Source organism: Rattus rattus, chromosome 8 (assembly GCF_011064425.1).
Source record: "Rattus rattus isolate New Zealand chromosome 8, Rrattus_CSIRO_v1, whole genome shotgun sequence".
NCBI lineage: Eukaryota > Metazoa > Chordata > Mammalia > Rodentia > Muridae > Rattus > Rattus rattus.
The window spans coordinates 1,098,855-1,125,250 of record NC_046161.1 but is presented as its reverse complement, the minus strand read 5'-3'; the positions used below and the strand labels follow the sequence as shown (position 1 = coordinate 1,125,250).

General features: G+C 38.8%; 1 protein-coding gene across 1 annotated transcript in view; it reads left to right on the top strand.

Moving 5' to 3' along the window:
• LOC116907488 (glutamate receptor 4-like) overlaps positions 1-21,125 on the top strand; it is a 157,601-nt gene extending 136,476 nt beyond the window's left edge. The window contains exon 4 of the mRNA XM_032910479.1: positions 19,408-21,125. Coding sequence (XP_032766370.1) covers positions 19,408-19,703 — 296 coding nt within the window. The 3' untranslated portion in view covers positions 19,704-21,125. The remainder of the gene's footprint in view (positions 1-19,407) is intronic.
• The last annotated feature ends 5,271 nt before the right edge of the window (positions 21,126-26,396 follow it).

Here is a 26,396-nt window from a genome sequence, read left to right as displayed (position 1 = left end):
TGAACAAGTTAGGAAGAAGTGAAAGACCCCTGGAGCGGGGAGACCCTCACTCAAGTCTCGGAATGATGCGACCCCCCAAGAACTCACGTGAGACCGTCCTTGCTGTAATAAACATGAGGTTTATTGATAGGAACCAGTGCACCGGAGTCGAGACTCAGATCCCACGCAGGGGCAGTGGAGTTCGACCCCCAGTAACTAAGACAAGGGGAATTTAAAGGAAGAAACTTCAACCCCAGCGGGTAGGGAGGGCATCATTGGAAAATGTCAAGAATACCAGTGAAAAATCACAAGGAGGAGCTTCCTGTTTCTCAAGATTGTTTACTTTATGGTCTATCAGTTCCTGGAAGAAGCTTCCTGTTTCTCAAGATTGTTCTCTAAGGGCCTTATCTTAAGTCCTTTTATCTAGTTCCTGGGAGAGCAGGCTCAAGAAATGTGACCTTTTACCTACAGGTAGAGGGCAGGGTCTGGAATTTGAGGTATTTAGGGCTTTTTTAAACTTCTGACTTCTTAGCTGCATTTTTTATTCTTTCAGAAGGGAAAATTAATTTAAAACGCTAACTATTTTTTTAATAATCCATCTCCTTTTTAAGACAAGAAGAAACTAAGGCTTTTTTCATAAAATGTGTTAATATTAATAACATCAATAGTTATAATAATAATTATCAATGAAGAAATATACACAGTGGACCTTTGTAACATACAAATATCTTTATAATAAAAATCATATATTTATTCTTTAGCTTTACATTTATTTACCTTAAAATTTGAATCTATTGTTATTAGCATACAGAATTATTAATATTCTTGTGTGATTTTACATACATGTATAATATTATACTTTGTTATATCCCCCTCCCCCATGATTATTTTTAAATTTCTTCTCTCTTCTATACATAGTTAAAATTAGATTCTAAACATTGCTAAATTTTAGCTTTTTCCTACAAACCCCAAACCATTTTGGTGACAACAGCTACAAAAAGTATCCATTGCTTCAGAATTTCAAACGTGATAACAAATAGTAACTTCACAAAGCCATCAAAGTGAAAGAGTAGATCCAGCCCTTGGTTTTCTATACACATTGTTATGTCCTCCAATTTAAAGGGTAAATTGAAAAATGAGAACAAGGTACCTACTCTACTGCCGGCAACGATTTCATAGCAAGGAGGAACAGAACATATACAGCACCACATAATACTATCATTTTTTTAATGGTTATTTTATTTATTTTTTCTATTTTTTCATTTTTCAGTTTCTTTTTTTAATTAATCAGTCTATTCGTTTACATCTCAAATGATAGTCGTCTTTACAGTTACCCCTCCATAAACTCTCCATCCCACATCTGTTCTCTCCCTCTTCCCTTTGCCTCTATGAGGTTGTTCCCCTACCCCCACCCTGACCCCCACTCCCACTTACTCCCACCCCACTGCTCCAGAATCTCCCTATGCTGGGGCATCAAACCTCCACAGGACCAAGGGCCTCCCCTCCCATTGATGTCAGACAAGGCCTTCCTCTCCTACATATATATCTGGAGCCATGGATCCCTCTCTGTACACTCCTTGGTTAGTGGACTAGTGCCTGGGAGCACTGGGTGGTCTGACCATGAGACCTTGTTCTTCCTATGGGTCTGCAACCCCTGTCTGTTCCTCCAGTCCTTCTGCCAGCTCCCCCGCTGGGGTCCCAGAGCTCAGTCTAATGGTTGGCTCTAAGCACCCATATCTGCATTGGTCAGATGCTGGCAGAACCTCCCAAGGAACATCTACACCAGGTTCCTGTCAGCAAGTGCCTCTTGGCAACAGCAACAGTGGCTGAATTTGGTGTCTGCAGACCGGTTGGATCCATAGATAGGGCCGTCTCTGCTTCATTTTTGTCTGTTTTTCCTTTGGACAAGACTTTATTCAAAATGTGCAGTGAGGGGGAGATAGAAACTGTAGAGACCACCTCCAATAGATAGGCACAGCCCCCAGTCAAGGCCATCCACACGTCTCAAAGTATTTTATTTATTCACATTTCAAATGCAAACCCCATATTCTATAGTCCCTCCTTTCCCCCTGCTTCTATGACAGTGCTCCCCCACCCACCCACTCCTGCTTTAGCTGCTGCCCCTGCCTGCGTGGGCTTCAGAGGAGACCTGGGAGAGGGGGCGAAAGAATGGGGGACAGGAGGTGCAAAGAAGGGAAGCAATCTGTTCTGAGCAAGCTCCCAAACTTTAATAAAAAACAAAAAAACAAAAACCCACAAGGGCTTATAAAGACAAGCAGGTGGGAAGTCCACTTTGGGCTCAAGATCAATTTCACTACCATTGAAAGGAAAATTATACAAATTTAAGGTTTAAAAATATAAAATTAAAAGAGTAAGCCCCAAAAGCCACAGACTCAGGGCTAAGCCCTGCCGCCAGGAATAGCAGGCCGTAAAGATAAAGAAAAGGAATACAAAAGCCAGCTCAGGCTATCAAGGACTGACCCATAAACCATCCAAAGACATCCCTCCAGCTTACTCAGAGTCATACCAGATGTCCTCCAGACCCTGATAAGCCCCTACTTGTGCTTTTCAGCCATTGTGTCCTACAGAGAACATTCCAGGAAACCGGGCAGCCCAAGCCTAACCAGAGGTGTTTCAAATACAAATGCTTCATCAGTTTTGACAAACTTTTAAAAATAATGAGGACCTAAAGACCCAATCATTCTCCTGATTTAGTAGCTCTGTTCCAGGAACCAGGGGGCCATAAAACCTTTTGGCGTCCCCTTATCTCCTAGAGCCATAAAACAATCCTGTAACTTGCGGTGCATTCCCCTTCCACATCCCCCCATCCCCTGGTGCTCACAGCCTCTGCCTTTAAATACTCTTTCTCCCAGCCTCTCGGGGTCGACACCTCTGTCTCCTGCGTGGGATATGTGTCGGCCCGGAGATCTCTGTAATAGGTCTCCGTAATAAACCTCACCTTTGCTTATTACATCCAAAATGGTCTCTCTGTGTCTGGAGTCCGCGATTTCCCAAGACTTGAGTAAGGGTCTCTCTGCATGGGATCTTTCACCATCACCACCCTCCCTATAACCCTAAACAATAAATTGCAAGTATAGACTGATAAGAACATACTGCTGGAGTCTGAAGCTGTAAAAGTGATAAGAACTAAAAACGGACTACTGGCTAGGTGTCCCAGAGGGTATAAATGGGCTTGACATTCCTGAAACATTCCTGAGACAGAAGGTGTGTAAGCAGGTTTTGCTCCAGGCAAACCTCCTACCATTCCCCCATGCTGGGGTATAGAGCCTCCACAGGACAAAGGGCCTCCCCTCCCATTTATGGCAGGTAATGCAATCCTCTGCTACATATGCAGCTGGACCCCTGGGTCCCTCCATGTGTACTCTTTGGTTACTGGTTTTATCCCTAGGAGCTCTTGGGGGTCTGTTTGACTGATACTGTTATTCTTCCTATGGGGTTGTAAACCCCTTCAGTTCCTTCAGTCCTTCTCCTTCCTTTTCCTTTGTGGTCCTCATGCTGAATCAGTTAGTTGGCTGCGAGCATCTGCATCTGTATTGGTTAGCAGAGCCTAACCAATGCTATCAATCTTAAGTCTTTGTAAGAGCTATTCTTTACGGTATAGAGACTTTCATTATGGGTGAATGCCATTAATATGAGGTGATCTTTCAGCTAGACTGTAGCCCAGAACAAGCTCAGGTGCAGATTCCCTCACTCTTACGGTCTTGGGATTATAAAGATACTGTAGCCTCTGTTATTAGTTTACTAGCTTCTCTTCAGGCAGCTTACTAATCTCTTCCCTATAAATGATTTATTTAATGCATTCTATTTCCCCTAAGTAAGATAAATACAATCCCCTCTCTGATATTAATAGGCAGTACCTTTTCCTTGATCATACTTTATGGTTGAAGAGAAACAACTGTTGCTAAACATTTATGAGACATGTTTGTCATATGTAACATCTAATCATAATATTATTAAGAAATCCAGATGGTACTAAAATTACCTTTATTTAAATAAAATACTGATGAAATAATAAGCTGTCTAGGAGAATGCTAAAGTATGACATATAAAGTTGTAATCTTTTTTGATAGTATGGTGGTTTATTTACTCGTTTCCTGTTTCAAAAAATGCATCGTTCAGAATGTAAAGTCAGGCAAGAAATACATGCCAGTAAAATACCAATACATATAAAATAAAATAAATCTATTTTTAATTAGAGAAATATTTTTTTTTGTTTTTTTTTTTATTAACTTGAGTATTTCTTATGTACATTTGGCAAACATCCCCTTCCCTCCCCCCCCCCCTCCCCTTCATTATGGGTGTTCCCCTCCCCACCTCCCCCATTGCCGCCCTCCCCCATTGACAGTCTAGTTCACTGGGGGTTCAGTCTTAGCAGGGACCCAGGGCTTCTCCTTCCACTGGTGCTCTTACTAGGATATTCATTGCTACCTATGAGGTCAGAGTCCAGGGTCAGTCCATGTATAGTCTTTTAGGTAGTGGCTTAGTCCCTGGAAGCTCTGGTTGCTTGGCATTGTTGTACATATGGAGTCTCAAGCCCCTTCAAGCTCTTCCAGTTCATTCTCTGATTCCTTCAACGGGGGTCCCGTTCTCAGTTCAGTGGTTTGCTGCTGGCATTCGCCTCTGTATTTGCTGTATTCTGGCTGTGTCTCTCAGGTTCGATCTACATCCGGCTCCTGTCGGTCTGCACTTCTTTGCTTCATCCATCTTGTCTAATTGGGTGGCTCTATATGTATGGGCCACATGTGGGGCAGGCTCTGAATGGGTGTTCCTTCAGTCTCTGTTTTAATCTTTGCCTCTCTCTTCCCTGCCAAGGGTATTCTTGTTCCCCTTTTAAAGAAGGAGTGAAGCCTTCACATTTTGATCATCCGTCTTGAGTTTCATTTGTTCTAGGCCACTAGGGTAATTCAAGCATTTGGGCTAATAGCCACTTATCAGTGAGTGCATACCATGTATGTCTTTCTGTGATTGGGTTAGCTCACTCAGAATGATATTTTCCAGTTCCCACCATTTGCCTCTGAATTTCATAAAGTCGTTGTTTTTTGATAGCTGAGTAATATTCCATTGTGTAGATGTACCACATTTTCTGTATCCATTCCTCTGTTGAAGGGCATCTGGGTTCTTTCCAGCTTCTGGCTATTATAAATAAGGCTGCGATGAACATAGTGGAGCACGTGTCTTTTTTATATGTTGGGGCATCTTTTGGGTATATGCCCAAGAGAGGTATAGCTGGATCCTCAGGCAGTTCAATGTCCAATTTTCTGAGGAACCTCCAGACTGATTTCCAGAATGGTTGTACCAGTCTGCAACCCCACCAACAATGGAGGAGTGTTCCTCTTTCTCCACATCCTCGCCAGCATTTGCTGTCACCTGAGTTTTTGATCTTAGCCATTCTCACTGGTGTGAGGTGAAATCTCAGGGTTGTTTTGATTTGCATTTCCCTGATGACTAAAGATGTTGAACATTTCTTTGGGTGTTTCTCAGCCATTCGGCATTCCTCAGCTGTGAATTCTTTGTTTAGCTCTGAACCCATTTTTTTAATAGGGTTATTTGTCTCCCTCTTGTCTAACTTTTGAGTTCTTTGTATATTTTGGATATAAAGGCCTCTATCTGTTGTAGGATTGGTAAAGATCTTTTCCCAATCTGTTGGTTGCCGTTTTGTCCTGACCACAGTGTCCTTTGCCTTACAGAAGCTTTGTAGTTTTTTGAGATCCCATTTGTCGATTCTTGATCTTAGAGCATAAGCCATTGGTGTTTTGTTCAGGAATTTTTTTCCAGTGCCCATGTGTTCCAGATGCTTCCTAGTTTTTTCTTCTATTAGTTTGAGTGTGTCTGGTTTGATGTGGAGGTCCTTGATCCACTTGGACTTAAGCTTTGTACAGGGTGATAAGCATGGATCGATCTGCATTCTTCTACATGTTGACCTCAGTTGAACCAGCACCATTTGCTGAAAATGCTATCTTTTTCCATTGGATGGATTTGGCTCCTTTGTCAAAAAATCAAGTGACCATAGGTGTGTGGGTTCATTTCTGGGTCTTCAATTCTATTCCATTGGTCTATCTGTCTGTCTCTGTACCAATACCATGCAGTTTTTATCACAATTGCTCTGTAATACTGCTTGAGTTCAGGGATAGCGATTCCCCCAGAAGTCCTTTTATTGTTGAGCATAGTTTTAGCTATCCTGGGTTTTTGTTATTCAGATGAATTTGCAAATTGTTCTGTCTAACTCTTTGAAGAATTGGATTGGTATTTTGATGGGGATTGCATTGAATCTGTAGATCGCTTTTTGGCAGAATGGCCATTTTACTATATTAATCCTGCCAATCCATGAGCATGGGAGATCTTTCCATCTTCTGAGGTCTTCTTCAATTTCTTTCTTCAGAGTCTTGAAGTTCTTGTTGTACAAATCTTTTACTTGCTTGGTTAAAGTCACACGTACTTTTATATTATTTGGGTCTATTATGAAGGGTGTCGTTTCCCTAATTTCTTTCTCGCCTGTTTCTCTTTTGTGTAGAGGAAGGCTACTGATTTATTTGAGTTAATTTTATACCCAGCCACTTTGCTGAAGTTGTTTATCAGCTTTAGTAGTTCTCTGGTGGAACTTTTGGGATCATTAAATATACTATCATATCATCTGCAAATAGTGATATTTTGACTTCTTCTTTTCGATCTGTATCCCTTGACCTCCTTTTGTTGTCTGATTGCTCTGGCTAGAACTTCAAGAACTATATTGAATAAGTAGGGAGAGAGTGGGCAGCCTTGTCTAGTCCCTGATTTTAGTGGGATTGCTTCAAGTTTCTCTCCATTTAGTTTAATGTTAGCCACTGGTTTGCTGTATATGGCTTTTACTATGTTTAGGTATGGGCCTTGTATTCCTATTCTTTCCAGGACTTTTATCATGAAGGGGTGTTGAATTTTGTCAAATGCTTTCTCAGCATCTAATGAAATGATCATGTGGTTTTGTTCTTTCAGTTTGTTTATATAATGGATCACGTTGATGGTTTTCCGTGTATTAAACCATCCCTGCATGCCTGGGATGAAGCCTACTTGATCATGGTGGATGATTGTTTTGATGTGCTCTTGGATTCGGTTTGCCAGAATTTTGTTGAGTATTTTTATGTCGATGTTCATAAGGAAATTGGTCTGAAGTTCTCTTTCTTTTGTTGGGTCTTTGTGTGGTTTAGGTATAAGAGTAATTGTGGCTTCATAGAAGGGTTCGGTAGTGCTCCATCTGTTTCAATTTTGTGGAATAGTTTGGATAATATTGGTATGAGGTCTTCTATGAAGGTCTGATAGAATTCTGCACTATACCCGTCTGGACCTGGGCTCTTTTTGGTTGGGAGACCTTTAATGACTGCTTCTATTTCCTTAGGAGTTATGGGGTTGTTTAACTGGTTTATCTGTTCCTGATTTAACTTCGGTACCTGGTATCTGTCTAGGAAATTGTCCATTTCCTGCAGATTTTCAAGTTTTGTTGAGTATAGGCTTTTATAGTAAGATCTGATGATATTTTGAATTTTCTCTGAATCTGTAGTTATGTCTCCCTTTTCATTTCTGATTTTGTTAATTTGGACACACTCTCTGTGTCCTCTCGTTAGTCTGGCTAAGGGTTTATCTATCTTGTTGATTTTCTCAAAGAACCAACTTTTGGTTCTGTTGATTCTTTCTATGGTCCTTTTTGTTTCTACTTGGTTGATTTCAGCTCTGAGTTTGATTATTTCCTGCCTTCTACTCCTCCTGGGTGTATTTGCTTCTTTTTGTTCTAGAGCTTTTAGGTGTGCTGTCAAGCTGCTGACATATGCTCTTTCCTGTTTCTTTCTGCAGGCACTCACCTCTATGAGTTTTCCTCTTAGCACAGCTTTCATCGTGTCCCATAAGTTTGGGTATGTTGTACCTTCATTTTCATTAAATTCTAAAAAGTTTTTAATTTCTTTCTTTATTTCTTCCTTGACCAGGTTATCATTGAGTAGAGCATTGTTCAATTTCCACGTATATGTGGGCATTCTTCCCTTATTGTTATTGAAGACCAGCTTTAGGCCGTGGTGGTCCGATAGCACGCATGGGATTATTTCTATATTTCTGTACCTGTTGAGGCCCGTTTTTTGACCAATTATATGGTCAATTTTGGAGAAAGTACCATGAGGAGCTGAGAAGAAGGTATATCCTTTTGCATTAGGGTAGAACGTTCTATAAATATCCGTTAAGTCCATTTGGCTCATGACTTCTCTTAGTCTGTCTACGTCTCTGTTTAATTTCTGTTTCCATGATCTGTCCATTGATGAGAGTGGGGTGTTGAAGTCTCCTACTATTATTGTGTGAGGTGCAATGTGTGTTTTGAGCTTTAGTAAGGTTTCTTTTACGTATGTAGGTGCCCTTGTATTTGGGGCATAGATATTTAGGATTGAGAGTTCATCTTGGTGGATTTTTCCTTTGATAAATATAAAGTGTCCTTCCTTATCTTTTTTGATGACTTTTAGTTGAAAATTGACTTTATTTGATATTAGAATGGCTACTCCAGCTTGCTTCTTCCTACCATTTGCCTGGAAAGTTGTTTTCCAGCCTTTCACTCTGAGGTAGTGTCTGTCTTTGTCTCTGAGGTGTGTTTCCTGTAGGCAGCAGAATGCAGGGTCCTCGTTGCGTATCCAGTTTGTTAATCTATGTCTTTTTATTGGGGAGTTGAGGCCATTGATGTTGATAGATATTAAGGAATAGTGATTATTGCTTCCTGTTATATTCATACGTGGATGTGTTATGTTTGTGTGTTTTCTTCTCTTTGTTTTGTTGCCAAACGATTAGTTTCTTACCTCTTCTTGGGTATAGCTTGCCTCCTTATGTTGGGCTTTACCATTTATTATCCTTTTGTAGTGCTGGATTTGTAGAAAGATATTGTGTAAATTTGGTTTTGTCATGGAATATCTTGGTTTCTCCATCTATGTTAATTGAGAGTTTTGCAGGATACAGTAGCCTGGGCTGGCATTTGTGTTCTCTTAGGGTCTGTATGACATCAGTCCAGGATCTTCTGGCCTTCATAGTTTCTGGCTAAAAGTCTGGTGTGATTCTGATAGGTCTGCCTTTTTATGTTACTTGACCTTTTTCCCTTACTGCTTTTAATATTCTTTCCTTATTTTGTGCGTTTGGTGTTTTGACTATTATGTGACGGGAGGTGTTTCTTTTCTGGTCCAATCTATTTGGAGTTCTGTAGGCTTCTTGTATGCCTATGGGTATCTCTTTTTTTAGGTTAGGGAAGTTTTCTTCTATGATTTTGTTGAAGATATGTACTGGTCCTTTGAGCTGGGAGTCTTCACTCTCTTCTATACCTATTATCCTTAGGTTTGATCTTCTCATTGAGTCCTGGATTTCCTGTATGTTTTGGACCAGTAGCTTTTTCCGCTTTACATTATCTTTGACAGTTGAGTCAATGATTTCTATGGAATCTTCTGCTCCTGAGATTCTCTCTTCCATCTCTTGTATTCTGTTGGTAAAGCTTGTATCTACAGCTCCTTGTCTCTTCTTTTGGTTTTTTATATCCAGGGTTGTTTCCATGTGTTCTTTCTTGATTGCTTCTATTTCCATTTTTAATTCCTTCCACTGTTTGATTGTGTTTTCCTTTAATTCTTTCAGGGATTTTTGTGTCTCCTCTCTATGGGCTTCTACTTGTTTATTTATGTTTTCCTGGAATTCTTTCATGCATTTTTGCGATTCTTCTCTGTAGGCTTCTACTTGTTCTCTAAGGGAGTTCATCATGTCTTTCTTGAAGTTCTCCAGCATCATGATCAAATATGATTTTGAAACTAGATCTTGCTTTTCTGGTGCGTTTGGATATTCCATGTTTGTTTTGATGGGAGAATTGGGTCTGGATGGTGCCATGTAGTCTTGGTTTCTGTTGCTTGGGTTCCTCGCTTGCCTCTCGCCATCAAATTATCTCTAGTGTTACTTTGTTCTGCTATTTCTGACAGTGGCTAAACTGTCCTATAGGCCTGTGTGTCAGGAGTGCTGTAGACCTGTTTTCCTCTCTTTCAGTCAGTTATGGGACAGAGTGTTCTGCTTTCGGCGCAGTAGTTTTTCCTTTTCTACAGGTCTTCAGCTGTTCCTGTGGACCTGTGCCTTGAGTTCACCAGGCAAGTCACTTGCAGCAGATAAGTTAGTCTTTACCTGTGGCCCCGAGGCTCGAGTTCGCTCAAGGGGTTCTGCCCACGGGCTCTCCACAGGTGGCAGCGACCGGGAAGATCTGTGCCGCCTCTTCCGGGAGCCTCCGTGCACCAGGGTTCCAGATGGCCTCCGGAGATCGGAAGAGCACATGTGTGTAGAGAGCAGTCTCTTCTGGTTTCGCAGGCGTGTCTGCCTCTCTGAAGGTTTAGCTCTCCCTCCCACGGGATTTGGGTGCAGAGAACTGTTTACCCGGTCTGTTTCCTTCAGGATCCGGCGGTGTCTCAGGCAGGGCTCCTGCTGCTCCTGGGCCCTCCCCCACAGGAACCCAGAGGCCTTGTACAGTTTCCTCTTGGGTCAGGGATGTGGGCAGGGGTGGGCAGTGTTGGTGGTCTCTTCCGCTCTGCAGCCTCAGGAGTGCCCACCCGACCAGGCAGTAAGGTATCTCTCCCACGGGTTCTGGGAGCAGAGAGCTGCTGCGGGCCGGGATCCGCGGGTGTGGTAGAGAAATATTTTAATAGCAATGGTAACTTTCCCTTAAAAATAACTTATCCCTGTAACAGAGAACCAGTAACTGGTAAAGAAGAGAAACAGGTGTTGCAGCTCCATAAAGGAGGCTTGATGAATACATAAATGATACACTGCACAAGGGGCTGACATGAACTCAAAGATAAAAGAGGATTTCTAAAAGTGATGCCAATGACAAGAGAATGCAAAGCAAAAAAGCCTTTATTCTTGGCTGCCTGTTAACAGCTTTTTGCTTGCTTTCAGGTCCACATGCGAAAAACAAATAGTTCGCACTCATAATTTGAGTATATTATCCAAACTTTATATGAGTTTTCTGCTAAAATTTATAGCATTTTTTTTCCTAAAAGCCCCTGAGCAAGGATTCATTCACTATCACCACATATATACCACACAAAGCCCAAAAACAGCAATTGAAAGAAATAAGTAAAAAATTTACTATGGAGCACTTATTTTTGTCTGAGGAGTTTCTATTAAATTATTATAGGTAGAGATCTACTAAAATTGAAGCAATGATTTAAACTACATATAAGGTAGTGTCAAATTGCCAAGGACTCCTGTTGATAGAAATATGTGAAAGAGGCTACAAAGAGTTTAAAGCTGACTAAACTGCATATATAACTGTTACACTAGAAGGGGACAACATTAATTACTACAGCTACATGCCTTAGGTTCAAACACTCAGCACATCCAGACCCACAGAAGATCATCAGCAGGGAAAAACCTTGCAGTTTACCTCCGGCTTCATTTTTCCATGTTCTACAACTAATAAATGTAGGGTATTTGACAAGAGAGTCTCACCATCCATTTCTGCTGATGTCATAGAAATAGCTGTGACATACTATTAAATTCAAGACATCTGAGGTCTCTTTACATAATAATACAAACATGAATAGACTCTTCTTGCAACTCGTTTTTATATAATGATCCCAATCTTAATGGATTATTATATAATAATAATATAATATATAATAAATAAATGAATAATATATATTCAATTATTTTCTTTGTTTATACTTGTATATCTCATTCAAGATATAATCTCTATATTATAGATGTTTGGGTAGGGCAGTTAAATAATAGTATTTAAAATTGACAACTATCGTTTAATAATTTGTAACATTATTTCTGCTGAGGTGGGAGTTGGAACTTAGCTATGGCTGAGGAAGAGGAGTTTGGTTATTTTCTCTATAGACTTTTCATATAACCCAGGATTTCAGGTTGATCAGAAGAAAGACTACAGTTCTAAGTGTTGAGGTGGTAAAGTATTGTAAAAGCAATCTGAGGTAATCCACTGTGTCAAAGAAGCTGTGAAAACAAAAGACACTTAGTTCTTCAGACAATGTGATGGATTTGAAGTAGATGGGACAGTTTTTGGGCAGGACATGGGCATGTGCACATAGAGTATTGCTTTAGTCAGTGTCAGGTCCAAAGGAAACTCTATTTCCCCAAATTTAGATGCTCAAACAAAAGCCAGTATTATGCAGTTAATTGTGAAGAGGGTTCCCCCCAGCTAAAGCAAAGCATTTTCATTATCAGTGGTAAAAGAAACAAATGGCTGGCTGTTGTACCTATTAGTATAACAAAAAGCATGCTGACCTTCAGGCTTCTTCTGTACCACAAGTACTTAAGAAGTATTACACATTCCAGAGTCCCTGCTAGCTCTTCTCCACTCTTCCCACTTCCCACTATGCTAAACTTCCCTAGCTCACAGGCTACTCATTTTGTTCTGATAACCTCATTGCTTTGGCTGTGTTCCCTCTCGATCATCTATTATACCCTGTCTTTTGCCCACACTGTTTCTTGCTCTCCCCTGACACATTTGTATATCTCCCTTGTGCTCCTTCTTTCCCAAGGCCAAGTCTAGTAGCTGACCTGTTCAGTCTACTACTTTCCTCTCTTGCTGCTCTGAACTATTCCAGATGCCTTTGGATGTTCTCTCCTTCAGATATACACTAAAAACCTTCTTTTTAACCATACCATGGAGAATTCATATGTTCAGTTTTTACAGTCAGAATCTGTAACAAAAATATTTGACAAGAGGTAACTTGTAGGAGAAAGCATTTTCCGTTTACAGATAAAGGTATACCATATACTATGATGGGGAAAGTACGAAGGGTCACATTGCATGTTCACTAAAAAGCAAACTAAAAAGGAAGAGAATGCTGATAATAAAACCTCCAAGCCTTCCTCCAGTGACTCACTTTCTCCATCAAAGGTCCACTTCTAAAAGTTCTGTAATATTGCCAAACTGCACCAACATCTGAGGACCCAGTGCTTAAATACATAAGTCTTTGGAGAACATTTCATATTCAAAAACAACATAATGCTTAAAGCCCAGACTTAGATGATGTCATGTTATAGGAAAAGTGGTAAGTTTAAGGTGGAAAGTATGAAGCTGTACCAAATTAAAGGAATTAAAGGAAATTAAGACATGCCCAGTAAACAAAGGAAGTGTTGTTAGTTGTGGTGTTAGAAGTAAGGCAAGGGAAGCATTTAAAAATCCAAACACCTATGGTCACTTGATCTTTGACAAAGGAGTTAAAACCATCAAATGGAAAAAAAGGCAGCATTTTCAACAAACATGTTGTTGCTGTTTCAACTGTGCTGGTTCAACTGGAGGTCACCATGAAATAGAATGCAAATCAATCGACTCTTATCTCCTTGTACAAAGCTCAAGTCAAGTGGATCAAGGACCCCCACATAAAACCAGATATACTGAAAATAATAGAAGAGAAACTGGACAAGAGTCTCAAACACATGGGAACAGGGGAAATTTTTCTGAACAAAACACCAGCTTATACTCTAAGATCAAGAATCAAGAAATGGGAACTCATAAAATTCCAAAGCTTCTGTAAGGCAAAGGACACTGTTTTTAGGACAAAATGGCAAACAACAGAGTGGCAAAAGATCTTTACCAATCCTACATCTGACAGAGGGTTAAAATCGAATATACAAGAAGTCAACTAGAGAATCAAATAACCCTATTGAAAATGGTATACAGAGCTAAACAAAGAATTCTCAGCTGAGGAATATCAAATGGCTGAGAAGTACCTAAAGAAATGTTCAATATTCTTAGTCATCAGTGAAATGCAAGTCAAAACAACACTGAGATTCCACTTCATGCCAGTCAGAATAGCACAGCAGGTGCTGGTGAGGATGTGTAGAAAGAGGAACATTCCTCCATTTTAGGTGGGATTGCAAGTTGGTACAACCACTCTGGAAATCAGTCTTGTGGTTCCTCAGAAATTTGGACAGAGCACTACCTGAGGACACAGTTATACCACTCCTGGGCATACACCCCAAAAAAATGTTCCAACATATAAAAAGGACACATGCTCCACTATGTTCATTGCAGCCTAAATTATTATAGCCAGAAGCTGGAAAGAGCCCAGATGTCCTTCAACAGAGAAATCGATACAGAAAATGTGGTACATTTACACAGTGGAGTACTACTAGCTATTAAAAACAATGACTTCATGAAATTCTTAGACAAATGGATGGAACTAGAAAATATTATCCAGGGTGAGGTAACCCAATCACAAAAGAACACACATGATATGCACTCAGTGATAAGTGGATATTAGCCCAAAAGATTGGAATAACCAAGATATATTTCACAGACTACATGAAGCTCAAGAAGAAGGAAGACCAAAGTGTGGATGCTTAAGTCCTTCTTAGAAGACGGGTACAAAGTACTCACAGAAGGAAATAAAGAGACAAAGTATGGAGCAGACCTTGAAGGAAAGGCCATCCAGAGACCGTTTCACCTGGAGACTCATCCCATATGTAGTCACCAAACCCAGACACTATTGTAAATGTCAAGAAGTGTATTCTGACAGGAGCCTGATATAGATGTGTCCTGAGAGACTCTGCCAGAGCCTGACAAATACAAAACTAGATAATCTGAGCCAACCATTAGACTGAGACCAGGGTCCCCGTTGGAGGAGTTAGAAAAGGGAATGAAGGAGCTGAAGGGGTTTGCAACCCCACTGTAAGTGTAACAATATCAATCAACCAGTCACCCCAGAGCTCCCAGGGACTAAACCACCAAACAAAGAGTACACACAGAGGGACCCATGGCTACAGCCATATATGTAGCAGAGAATGGTCTTGCATCAATGGCAGGAGAAGTCCTTAGTCTTGTGAAGGCTAGGGAATGCCAGGATAGGGATGCAGGAAGGAGTGGGTGGGTGTGTTGGGGAGCACCCTCATAGATGCAGGAGTAGAGGGGATGGGATACGGGGATTCTGGAGGGAAAACCATGAAAGGAGACAACATTTGAAATGTAAATTTAAAATTATTCAATTAAAGGAAAAAAGAAAGAAAACCACATCTAATGTGTCAAAAACATGTCAGAGAATTCCATCAAACTAGAAGTTAAAAACTGACTGTTTTGTGGTGAAGCTAATGAGAAACCATTGGAGATAGAAGAATTAGAAACTATGTTAAAAGTCCCTTCAATAGGAGGCTGCACAGTTAGTGAAGACACAAAAGGAACAAAGCACAGAAGTTCTTTGCTTTAATAATGCCAAGCCATAAACGCATTTAGAAAAGGAGAAAGATAGGAACTATATGGATGAAAGAGACTGCCTTCTCTTCATCCACACTGCTGTGGGCATGTCAAATTCAATCCAAGTCTTCTAACTTACAACACACTGAGCTAAGACAATATCATTTTACTTAAATAATTACAAGACTACAATTCTTTACAAGTTATGGAATAATGTGATTTAATTTATCATATAGAATATGCATGTGAAATGACATTTGGCAACTACCTGATGAGAAGATGGTTCAACTCACACCATCAGGTCTAAAGTTAATGGATTATTACTAGTGTCTATTATTGGCTGATTTACATAATACATGTTATTTCATTAGTGAAGCAAAATATAGAATATGCAGTGAAACTTATACATTATTTTCTTGAAAACTCCATTTTAATTAGTGTTTGCAATGCAAAATGTCTGTCACCATGATACCATCACCTCCATTCAGTGACTATGCATTATTTAATGTTTGTCACTTTATATAAAAACTAAATTCAGTTTTCTTTTGCTACGTTGGGAATATATTTTTTTAAAACTTAGTTTATTAAATTATGCTGCAGTTACATGTTCTTATATGTACTGTTTGAATACTTATTTGGATTCTAAGGAACAAATAGATGAGTGTGGGAGTTAACCGAGAAAATTTTAATTTAGTGTTTCATTAATGAAATATATAATAAATATGGAAATGACTAGGCTATTGAAATTTGAATCTATTGAACCAAGTATTGTATTGTTCAGGGTTTCACATGAGGGTAATAACATTGAATATTTGACTGACAGCCAGTTGTTATATATTGAAGACACAATAAGCTTTCACCTGCCAAGTCAGGGCTCTAGAATAAAACAAGGCGACAATGTTTAAAATAATAACACTATAGAAATTTGCAAATGTATGCTGATGGTAGAACTCATTCAGAAGAAGTCTTAATGGATGTATATTTAGAATGCTTTGAAAGTAAGAGTAATAGAAGCAGAATGGCAGTTTGCTATGATAAAATCGGATTATCATAATGCAATGAATGGAAGCACATGTATATGATTAATATAAAGATGTTATTAAATTTATTGAGGTCTAGTAAAATAAACTGAAACAAGCTATATGATATGATGAGTGTCAGAACACTGGGAAGTGAACAGGCTTCCATTTAAATTCTGTGGAAGGAATTAGCAGGAGAGGGACTTTGTGCATAGTTCCTTAGGCTTCACATTACTGCCTAACCCTTTTTACAAAAGGTGTTGATATTTTGCATGGATGAAGTTAGGAGTGCTCCTGGATGTGTAGTGTGTGTGTGTGTGTGTGTGTGTGTATGTGTGTGTGTGTGTAGGATAGAGGTGCAATAGAAGAAGGGCTCTAGCCTATGCTAGCTTGCTAATGGTTCCAATGCAGCACCAGTCCCTCTGGGGAACTCTAGGAGTTCCTCAAGAAATATTGTGGGAAAAATACTGTTCCTACTTTTTCCTGAATAATTTCTAAAGTCTGCATGTAGGTTCAGTAGCAAAATGGAAACTGAAGCTGAAGACTTGAATTCTAGAGTTAATCATTAGTAAGATAACTTGTGTCATGCATTATGTAAATTAGACCATACTATAAACATATTTATTTTCACTAGAGTAAAATGTGATTTGAACTATGGACTGGGAATGAAGTTCAGTGGTAGAGTACATGCCTAGCCTGAATTAAAATCTGGCCAAAACACAAAAGCAAAATTAAACAAACAAAAAAACGGAATTGAGTTATGCCTTTAATTAAGGACAGACTGAAAGTCAGCCTCAAACTTGTATAAAAAGGGAACACATATGGAAATGAATTATGTCCTGGCTGAGCCATTCATGTAAAGGAATCCAAAGTGTTGAAGGAACATCTATGAGTTTAGCACATGATCTATAACATGAGTTACTGGATCACTGAAGCTATGGAATTTGAATTACATGGAAATTCATGATGTCAGTGCTTTTATTTTGACAGCTATATATGTTGTGAGACAATAACAACTAGTCACTCTGTCAGAGCATGCCTTTAAAAATGTCCAAAGTGTTCCAGCAATTCACTGTAGTTCCTGATGGAGTACAGAGTTAGAGATACATGATCTTCCTCACTAGATTTCTTTACAAACAGCTTTAGTAGCTATTAAAATGCTATCTACCATATAACATCTGAACATGATGTATATTGGCTTAAGATCAGCTGACATATTTTACTTTCTAGAACTCTTATTCTGTAATTTAATAATGGAATTATTTAAACCTGATGTCTTAAAATATGTTGGTTTTTGCTTCATGTATCCTCATAAAATAGTAGGGTTACTACTATTTTAGTTACTTTAATTACTTTAGTTACTTTAATTACTGAAAGTTTAATTACTTTCATTGAATTTTTGCATTTTAGATTTTGTCATTTATGCCAGTGAGACAAATTATGTCCTAAATAGTCAGGTTAGCACTGACAATGTTAGTATTTAAGCTTGCTTACAAGGTCTTGAATTTTCCCCATATATCCCCATGTCACATTTAACTTGGAATTTTCAACTAAATATAATTTTGGTCCTTTAGTAAACCTATTGTTCTCAAAAAAGTATCCCATATGTGTTATGTGAAGTTCATCAATGTCATCTATTTTCTGCTATCTTTTACTCCTGTTATAATGTTTATACCTGATTTCCAATTTTAAGAGATGAAACAAAGAGAAGTAAAAGAAACATATCTAGATTTTAGTAAAGTTTATCTAATTGTATACCACATATTCTGAAATCTCAGAAATTACACAATACAAATTTAGAACAAGTCTAGAACTTTTAACATTTTAATAAAATTTTGTTTACTTACTGAGGCTAGAATGATAACCTATTTCAGAGCATCTTCAAAGGACCCAGGTTCGGCTCACAGCACAAACCTAGCATCAAGAGCTGTAGTTAGGGATCTGAATCCCTCTTCTGGCCGTGGTGAGCAACACACACACACACACACACACACACACACACACACACACACACAGTACATGCACTACTACAGGAAAATACTTATATACACAAGGTAAAAATAAATTTTTGTAGTTCTTTATTTCTTAGTAAACTAAAACTGTGTGAATAGCTGTGGATTATCCACTGTTCTTGAATTTCTTAATGAATTTATCAATTAAAAATATTAACTAAAAGCCTCAAAATGTAAATATATTCAAGTGCTAAAAACTACTCTGACTTGTTATATACATGAAGTAGAAATAAGACTACTAGCAATATAAGAATTTACAATGCAGTTTTGTTTTATTGTCTAAACTAAGACACAAATACAGAGCAGCTGCAAATAGACACACACGCACACACACATACACACACACACACACACACACACACACACACACACACACACACACACGAGGAGAAAATTGATGTCTCCCATGATCATAGTTCTGTGTCTTTTAAAGTGTAGACGCAAAAAAGTCACCTAAATATGTTCCATAAATTAGTCATACTGTAGTCAGCAAAAAAATTTGTAAAAAGAATCTCTCACACATGACATCAGTGCCTTCTTATCCTTGCAAGAACTGTCAAGGTGAAGAGATGCCCTCTTTGTCCAGGCAGGCCTTTTCAGGAGTTGTGGCAATTGTTTTAGGTTTATAGTACACTGTTACTCCCAGTTCATTCAGCTGTTTATACAGCCTAAAAATTGTTTTCCTCTGAAACAGAATTTCTATCTTCAAACATGATTCAAGCAGAATTCAAGGTTGTGACAAAAGATGAAATTCCTATAAAGTTGGAAATAAAAAGTTAGCAATTTGTTTATCAAATGCAGTCCAAAAATAGATGAGGCAAACAACACAGGAAGCACGTAACTGTTTGAATTGTTACTAAAAATGTCAAAGTAAAATTTTCCTGTTTTCTGGCAAGAACAAATACAAAGAAAAATTTGTATCTGTTATTCCTAAAAGCCTGTAGCATAGGATTTACTTTAGTTTAGTCAATTTTCTCTTTAACTTGATTTGATTTCACTTAAGCCAGCTTCATACACGGCTTGGCTGTCAGCACAAACTCAAGAACTTACAGCTTATTTTCCAATAAATGCACACATTTTCTGTGTTCCTTATTATATATTACTAACATTTCATAATTTTCTTTTAACTTTCATAAACCATGTGTGCAGTAAAAGTTGGTGATTGGCTTCTCTGTCTATTTTTCTCCCCCTGCAGTCTGTTCCCAGTATTCTAGAGGGGTGTTTGCCATTTTTGGACTCTATGACAAGAGGTCCGTGCATACCTTGACCTCGTTCTGCAGTGCTCTGCACATCTCTCTCATCACACCAAGCTTTCCCACTGAAGGGGAGAGCCAGTTTGTGCTGCAGCTAAGACCTTCATTGAGAGGTGCACTCCTGAGCCTCCTGGATCACTATGAGTGGAACTGTTTCGTCTTCCTGTATGATACAGACAGGGGTAAGTCTTCTCTAAGTTTCAGTCTGCCATGCCTTTGTATCTTTTATGTGACTTAGCACAAACATTTTGATCCTTAATGCTGCTTAAACCAGAGAATAGCTTGGGTATATTATCAATGTTTTCATTTTAGCTTCCAGAAGTAATTTCTAACTTAAAATGCTTCTAGACTGGCATAGCAACTTTCTCCTTTGATTGCAGTACTTTTAATGGAAAGGTAGAGGCAGACATATCTCATTGAGTTCCAGACCAGACTGGTCTAAGTAACAAGTTACAGGCTAGCTAGAGTTATACAGTGAGTCCAAGCCACAAAAGAAAACAACACAAAACAAAACAGGTAGCTTCTTATTTCTCAGCAAACTGGCTTTGTGAGTCTGTTCAAACTGGAGCATTGCGAAAAACAAGTGTATCTATATCAGTGGCAACTATCCTAGAAGAATCTTTGATTTCTTGTCCTTCAAATTAAGTGCAAACATATTAACTGAATGACTCTATCACTAATTCTCTGGCAGATACTAGTGGGGTATTAACTAGATCAATCACTTCCATATCTGTGTATCTAAAAGATTTTTCAGGTCTCAAGGTTGAAGGCTCAATAACTGTGAGATACCAAGCTGCCTCAGATGCCACCCACAATTTCTAAGTTACCTATCTGTGCTTCTGAGCGTTCAATGCATTTTATCATGCTGAATATCAGGGTTTTGATGACTGTCTCAATTCTCTTGATGCATTAGCAAGATCAAATAATAGAATTCAAAATCACTTTATGTCTTACATACTATAAGACATTATATAATTGTTCCAGGAAGAGATATGTGTGGCAAAGTATAAAAGAGAAGATTTTCATTTGACTTGCTTTGGCATGCCTTCATTGGTCTGTTACATTTCTGGTTAGTATATTTGCAGAAAGTTTTTCTGCTCACTGCATAACATGTTTTCCGAAATCTAGCAAATGCTTGTGGATGGTATTGTAATATGTGTGCTATCTCAAAACAAAGTCTGTGCAAAAGGTGCAGAAGAGATGGACAGAAGCATTTGTATCTATTTAGGAACTTGTACTGCATATATGTTTTTACTTTTAAGACACACATTAAAAACCATTAGATGCTAATTTAAAGATAATATAAAATGATGTCATAACAGACATGTATCAAAGTGAAAGTATTGATTGATAGCAGCTTCTTTGAAACTTCTTCCAGAAAGTGTTGAAAAGGTATAGGAAAAGTGTTCTGAAAGATAGAACTTTCAGAATATACAAGATGTATCATGGGTACCTCCCTCTTCTTGATCTTTTCAACCGTTAGTTACTAATTGTTACATTTACTAACATTCTGATATCAACTGTTTCTTTGCAACCTCCTTTCATATAGGACTATAATGGCATTAGTCAAAGTTAGTCATTAACTGTAAAACAACTCTGGTCCAATTCAGGGTGGAATTGTTAATGTCTGTAATATATCAAGTTACCATTCTTTTTTTTTTTTTTTTTTGTCTTTTGCATATCTAGTTCCTGATTGCCATACTTGCTAACATTTTGATTTCTACAATGCCTGTGCTGCTTGACTCCTCAACCCTATCTTTTAGATACAATTAGGGCTGATGATAAAACTAAGATAGTTGACAATGAAGTCAAATGTTAAGAATCTTTTAGAGACTATTCGACTATAAGTAAGGTTGGATAATGTATCTTAATGATTCTTTAAAGGACATTCAAACAAGGAAAAAAAAAACCTTTCTTCCACACCCATAAACAGAATAAACATTTCCTAGTATGACTTTCCTTTTGGTGAATCTCCCATGAAAACACTCAAGCAATTATCTGTATTATTATAAACTTGTCAGGGTTTCAAATGTATTTTTATAAGTAATTTAAACACATTTACTTTTAAACATTAACTATTCCTATGGCTAGACTGAATCATCAAATGGGAATCTTCGTCCAGTTGCCAAGTCTGTAGATAATCCATTCCAATGGAAGTGAACCTTAAGTGTAACTTGACCTTCCTGTTTGAACAAAGACAGCAAGGCCCAAGGATGATGGGAGTATCTAAATAGTAACAAAGAGTCTTACAACTGAGCTAGAAACAGAAATGGGCAAGATGCCTTGTTCTTTCCTGCCCTTCTTAACACACAGGTCCACATGCTGGTAATCATCTTGGATTAAGAAAAGGAACAGTGGATTAAGAATAAATAGGATGAAGCCACATCAGCAAGCTTCCTATTGTGGAGGAAAGGAGATCCATGTTTTCTTCTTACAATCCACTCTTTCAGATTAAGGCTGAGGTATTGCATTAAGAAAGAGGTAAAGAAAAAATAAAAAGGCTAGTAGGACCATGAAATGCCATCTAGTCAGTGGACAGAAAGTTGTGTAGATGAATAGATGTCAATTAATAGTTCAGTCAGCCTTCTAAACATTTGTTGGCTTAGTGTAGCTTAAATGTGGTGGTAACAAGGGCAGTACATATCAATCCCCATGAATGACTCTGCTATCAGTGTAGTTGGCTTTTTTCTTAATTACTATCCCATTACTGGGAAGAGACATCATGACCAAGGGAACTCTCATAAGAGAGTGGAGGCTTGCTTGCACTTTCGTTACCTTAGTCTATTATCATCATGACTGGGAAGATGATGGTACATATGACACTGGAGAAGTAGTGAAAATTTACATAGTAATTCACAGACAGCCAAAGGAAGAGAGAAAGAATGGCCTGGCATATGCTTCTGAAACCTCAAAGCCCGCCACCAGGAGCTCACTTCCTTCCACAAGATCACACCTACTTCAACAAGGCCACACCTATATGAGCCTATGGAAGTCTGTTGTAAAAATACAAAAAATAAAAAAAGTATGGTTGTCTTTTACCTCGATAGGTTCAGCACTGCAGTGCCCCAAGATATCTGCTAGACATCTTGGAGGGAACACATTCCAACTCGTCAGCAGCAGCCCAGTGTCTCCAACCGCCGCATACTTTCCTACACTCAAACAGTCATATAAAAGAATACACAACACAATAACCTTTGACCCAACTGATAAGATATAATTGCCCACCACTTTGTATGTTTATACAAAGTCCAATACACATCCATCCCTTAAAAACATTTGTGGGATTGGGGATTTAGCTCAGTGGTAGAGCGCTTGCATAGCAAGCGCAAGGCTCTGGGTTCGGTCCCCAGCTCCGAAAAAAAAAAGAAAAAACATTTGTAACAATCTGTAAAGTTACAGCATGGAATCTTAACATCACCCGTCATATTCTCCTGCCGAGGCTTCTCTCTCTCCTTCCTGCCTCTTCCTCTTTTTTTGTCCCAGTCTCCTCCTCTTCCTTCAAACTCTTCTCCCGCCTATCCTTCCTTCTCATCCAATGACAGGCCTCCTTCTATCCTGTACCTGCCCTTTACCAGTACTTTACAAATTCAATCGGGAGAAGGTTCTAGTGAAGTTCTAGTGAACTCTGACTCCTGAGTACCAGAGTAGGCAGCTGTCCTTGGGGCAGTGGAATTAGCATCAAAATACAGATAACTCCAGGGCAAACCACAGCAGAAGTCCTTCTTATTCAAAACACTACAGTGTCTTAAGGCCTTAGATATGCCCAGAGGTCAGGCTCTCTCATAGCCCTCAGATATAAAACCTGCCCCCAAGGAGCTGGTCTGCCAGTAGCACTCACCCTCAGCCCACAGGTAGGAGCCCTGGTTCTCTCTACTGACTGTCCAAAGATAGACCCAACAGGAGTGCACAAGGCTTGGGAGTCACCGGGTGCCCTGGGAGAGGATCCTTCCTGTTTACAGTTGCACCCAGAACTGGGGGTGTTCCAAAGCTCTCGGACACAAATCTTGCCTGGGGAGAGCTGGTCTGCCAGGATCATTCTCCCTCCTAAGCCCACAGCCCATATGTTGGACCCCACTTTCCTTCCATTGACTGTCTAAGGAGAAACCCACCAGGAATACACAGGGTAAAGGAGCCTCAGGGTGGCCCAGGACAGGAACCTTCTGATCTCAACCTAAACCTAGAGCTGGGTCTGTCTCACAGGTCTTGGACCTAAAACCTGTTGTGAGAGGTCTCCCAGAAGCAGTCTCACTCCTAAGATCACAGGCTCACAGTCGTACAGGCTCACAGACTGTCAGGTTCATAGGCCCAAAGGAAGGACAAGCTCCAGTCAGAGACACCAAGATCAACTAACAACAGAAATAACCAGATGGAAAGAATCATACTAGACTTTTCAACCTGAGACTATGAAACTAGAAGATCCTAGACAGATGTCATACAGATCCTAAGACAAAACAAATGCTAGACTAGGCCACTATATTCTGTGATGAATCCCCATGTATGTCAGTCTCTGGATGTCCTTTCCTTTAGTCGCTGCTCCACTCTTTGTTCCTCTATGTCCTCCTGTAAGTATTTTGTAGCCCATTCTATATCCACTTTTCTGAGGAACCACAAGACTAATTTTCAGAGTGGTTGTACCAGCTTGTAATCCTACAAACAATGAGGGAGTGTTCCTATTTCTCCACATCCTCACCAGCATCTGCTGTCACCTGAGTTTTTAAACGTAGCTATCTTGACTGGAATGAGAAGGAATCTCAGGTTTGTTCTAATTTTCATTTCCCTGATGACTAAGGATGTTGAACAGTTCTTTTGGTGCTTCTCAGTCTTTTGGTATGCCTCAGTTGAGAATTCTTTGTTAGTTCTGTACTCCATTTTTAATAGGAATATTTCATTCTCTGGAGTCTAACTTGTTGAGTTGTTTGGATGTGTTGAATACTAACCCTCTATTGGATATAGGATTAGTCAACATCTTTTCCCAATCTGTTGTTGCCATTTTGTCCTATTGTCATTGTTCTTTGCCTTACAGAAGCTTTGTAGTTTTATGAGGTCCCATTTGTCCACTCTTAACCTCAGAGCATAAGCCATTTGTTCTGTTTAGGAAATTTTCCACTGTGCCTATGTGTTTGAGGCTTTTCCACACATTCTCTTCTAATAGTTGTAGTGTATCTAGTTTTATGTGGGGGTCTTTGATCCACTTGGACTTGAGCTTTGTACAAGGAGATAAGAATGGGTCAATTTGAATTCTTCTACATGTGAACCAACACCATTTCTTGAGAATGCTATCTTTTTTCTATTGGACAGTTTTAGCCCCTTTATCAAAGATCAAGTGATCATAGGTGTGTGGGTTCATTTCTGAGTCTTAAATTCTATTCCATTTATCTAACTGCCGGTCTCTGTACCAATACCAATACCATGCAGTTTTTTATCATGACTGTTCTGTAATACAGTTTGAGGTTAGGGATGGTAAGCTTTTTTATTTTTTTATTTTTTATTTTTTGAACAGTTTTCGCTTTCCTGGGTTTGTTGCTTTTGTAAATAAATTTGCAAATTGCTATTTCTAATTTTATGAACAATTGAGTTGGAATTTTGATGGGAATTTCACTGAACCTATAGGTTGCTTTTGGCAAGATGGACATTTTTACAATATTGATCCTGCCAGTTCATGAACTTCATGAACTTGGGAGATCTTTCCATCTTCTGAGACCTTCTGGGATGTCTTTCTACAGAGACTTGAAGTTCTTGTCAAACAGATCTTTGACTTGCTTGGTTAGAATCACACCAAGGTATATTATTTTGGCTATTATGAAGGATGTAATTTCTCTAATTCCTTTCTCAGCCTGTTTATCCTTTGAGTAGAGGAAGGCTAATAATGTGTTTGAGTTAATTTTATATCCAGCCACTTTCTGAAGTTGTTTAGCAGGCTCAGTAGTTCTCTGGTTGAACTTTTGAGGGTTACATTTGTATACTACCATAACATCTGCAAATAGTGATATTTTGACTTCTTCCTTTCCAATTTGTATTTTTTGACCTCTTTTTGCTGTCTAATTGCTCTTCCTAGGAATTCAAGTACAATATTGCATAGTTAGGGAGAGAGTGGGCAGCCTTGTCTAGTCCCTGAATTTAGTGTGATTGCTTCAAGTTTCTCTCCATTTAGTTGATGTTGGCTACTGGTTTGCTATATATTGTTTCTGCTATGTTTAGGTATGAACCTTGAATTCCTGATCTTTCCAGGACTTTTATCATGAAAGGGTTTTGTCAAATGCTTTCTCAGCATCTAATGAAATGATCAGATAATTTTTTTCCTTGAGTTTGTTTGTATATTGGATTACATTGATGGATTTATGTATATTGAACCATCCTTGTATCCCTGGGATGAAGCCTACTTGATCATGGTGAATGATTGTTTTGATGTGTTCTTGCATTCAGTTTGCGAGAATTTTATTGAGCATTTTTTGGATCAATATTCAAAGGGAAATTGGTCTGAAGTTCTCTTCCACTGTTAAGTCTTTGTGTGGTTTATGTATAAGTGTAATTTTATGTTAAGAGAACGAATTAGGTTGTGTTCCTTCTGTTTCTATTTTGTGAAATAGTTTGAAAGTATAGTTAGGTCTTCTTTGAAAGTCTAATAGAATAGCATACTAAACCCACCTCGTCCTAGGCTTTTGTGGGGTGGAAGACTTTTAATGTCTGCTTCTATTTCTTTAGCTGCTATGAAATGCTGATTTAACTTTAGTACCTGGTATATTTCTAGAAAATTTTCCATTTCCTCTAGGTTTTACAGTTTTGTTGATTATAGGTTTTTGTTGTAGAATTTGATAATATTTTAATTTCCTGAGTTTCTTTTAATATCTCTCCCTTTTCATTGCTGATTTTGTTATTTTGGATACTGTCTCTCCCCTCAGGAAAGGCTGGTTAAGGGTTTATCTATCTTGTT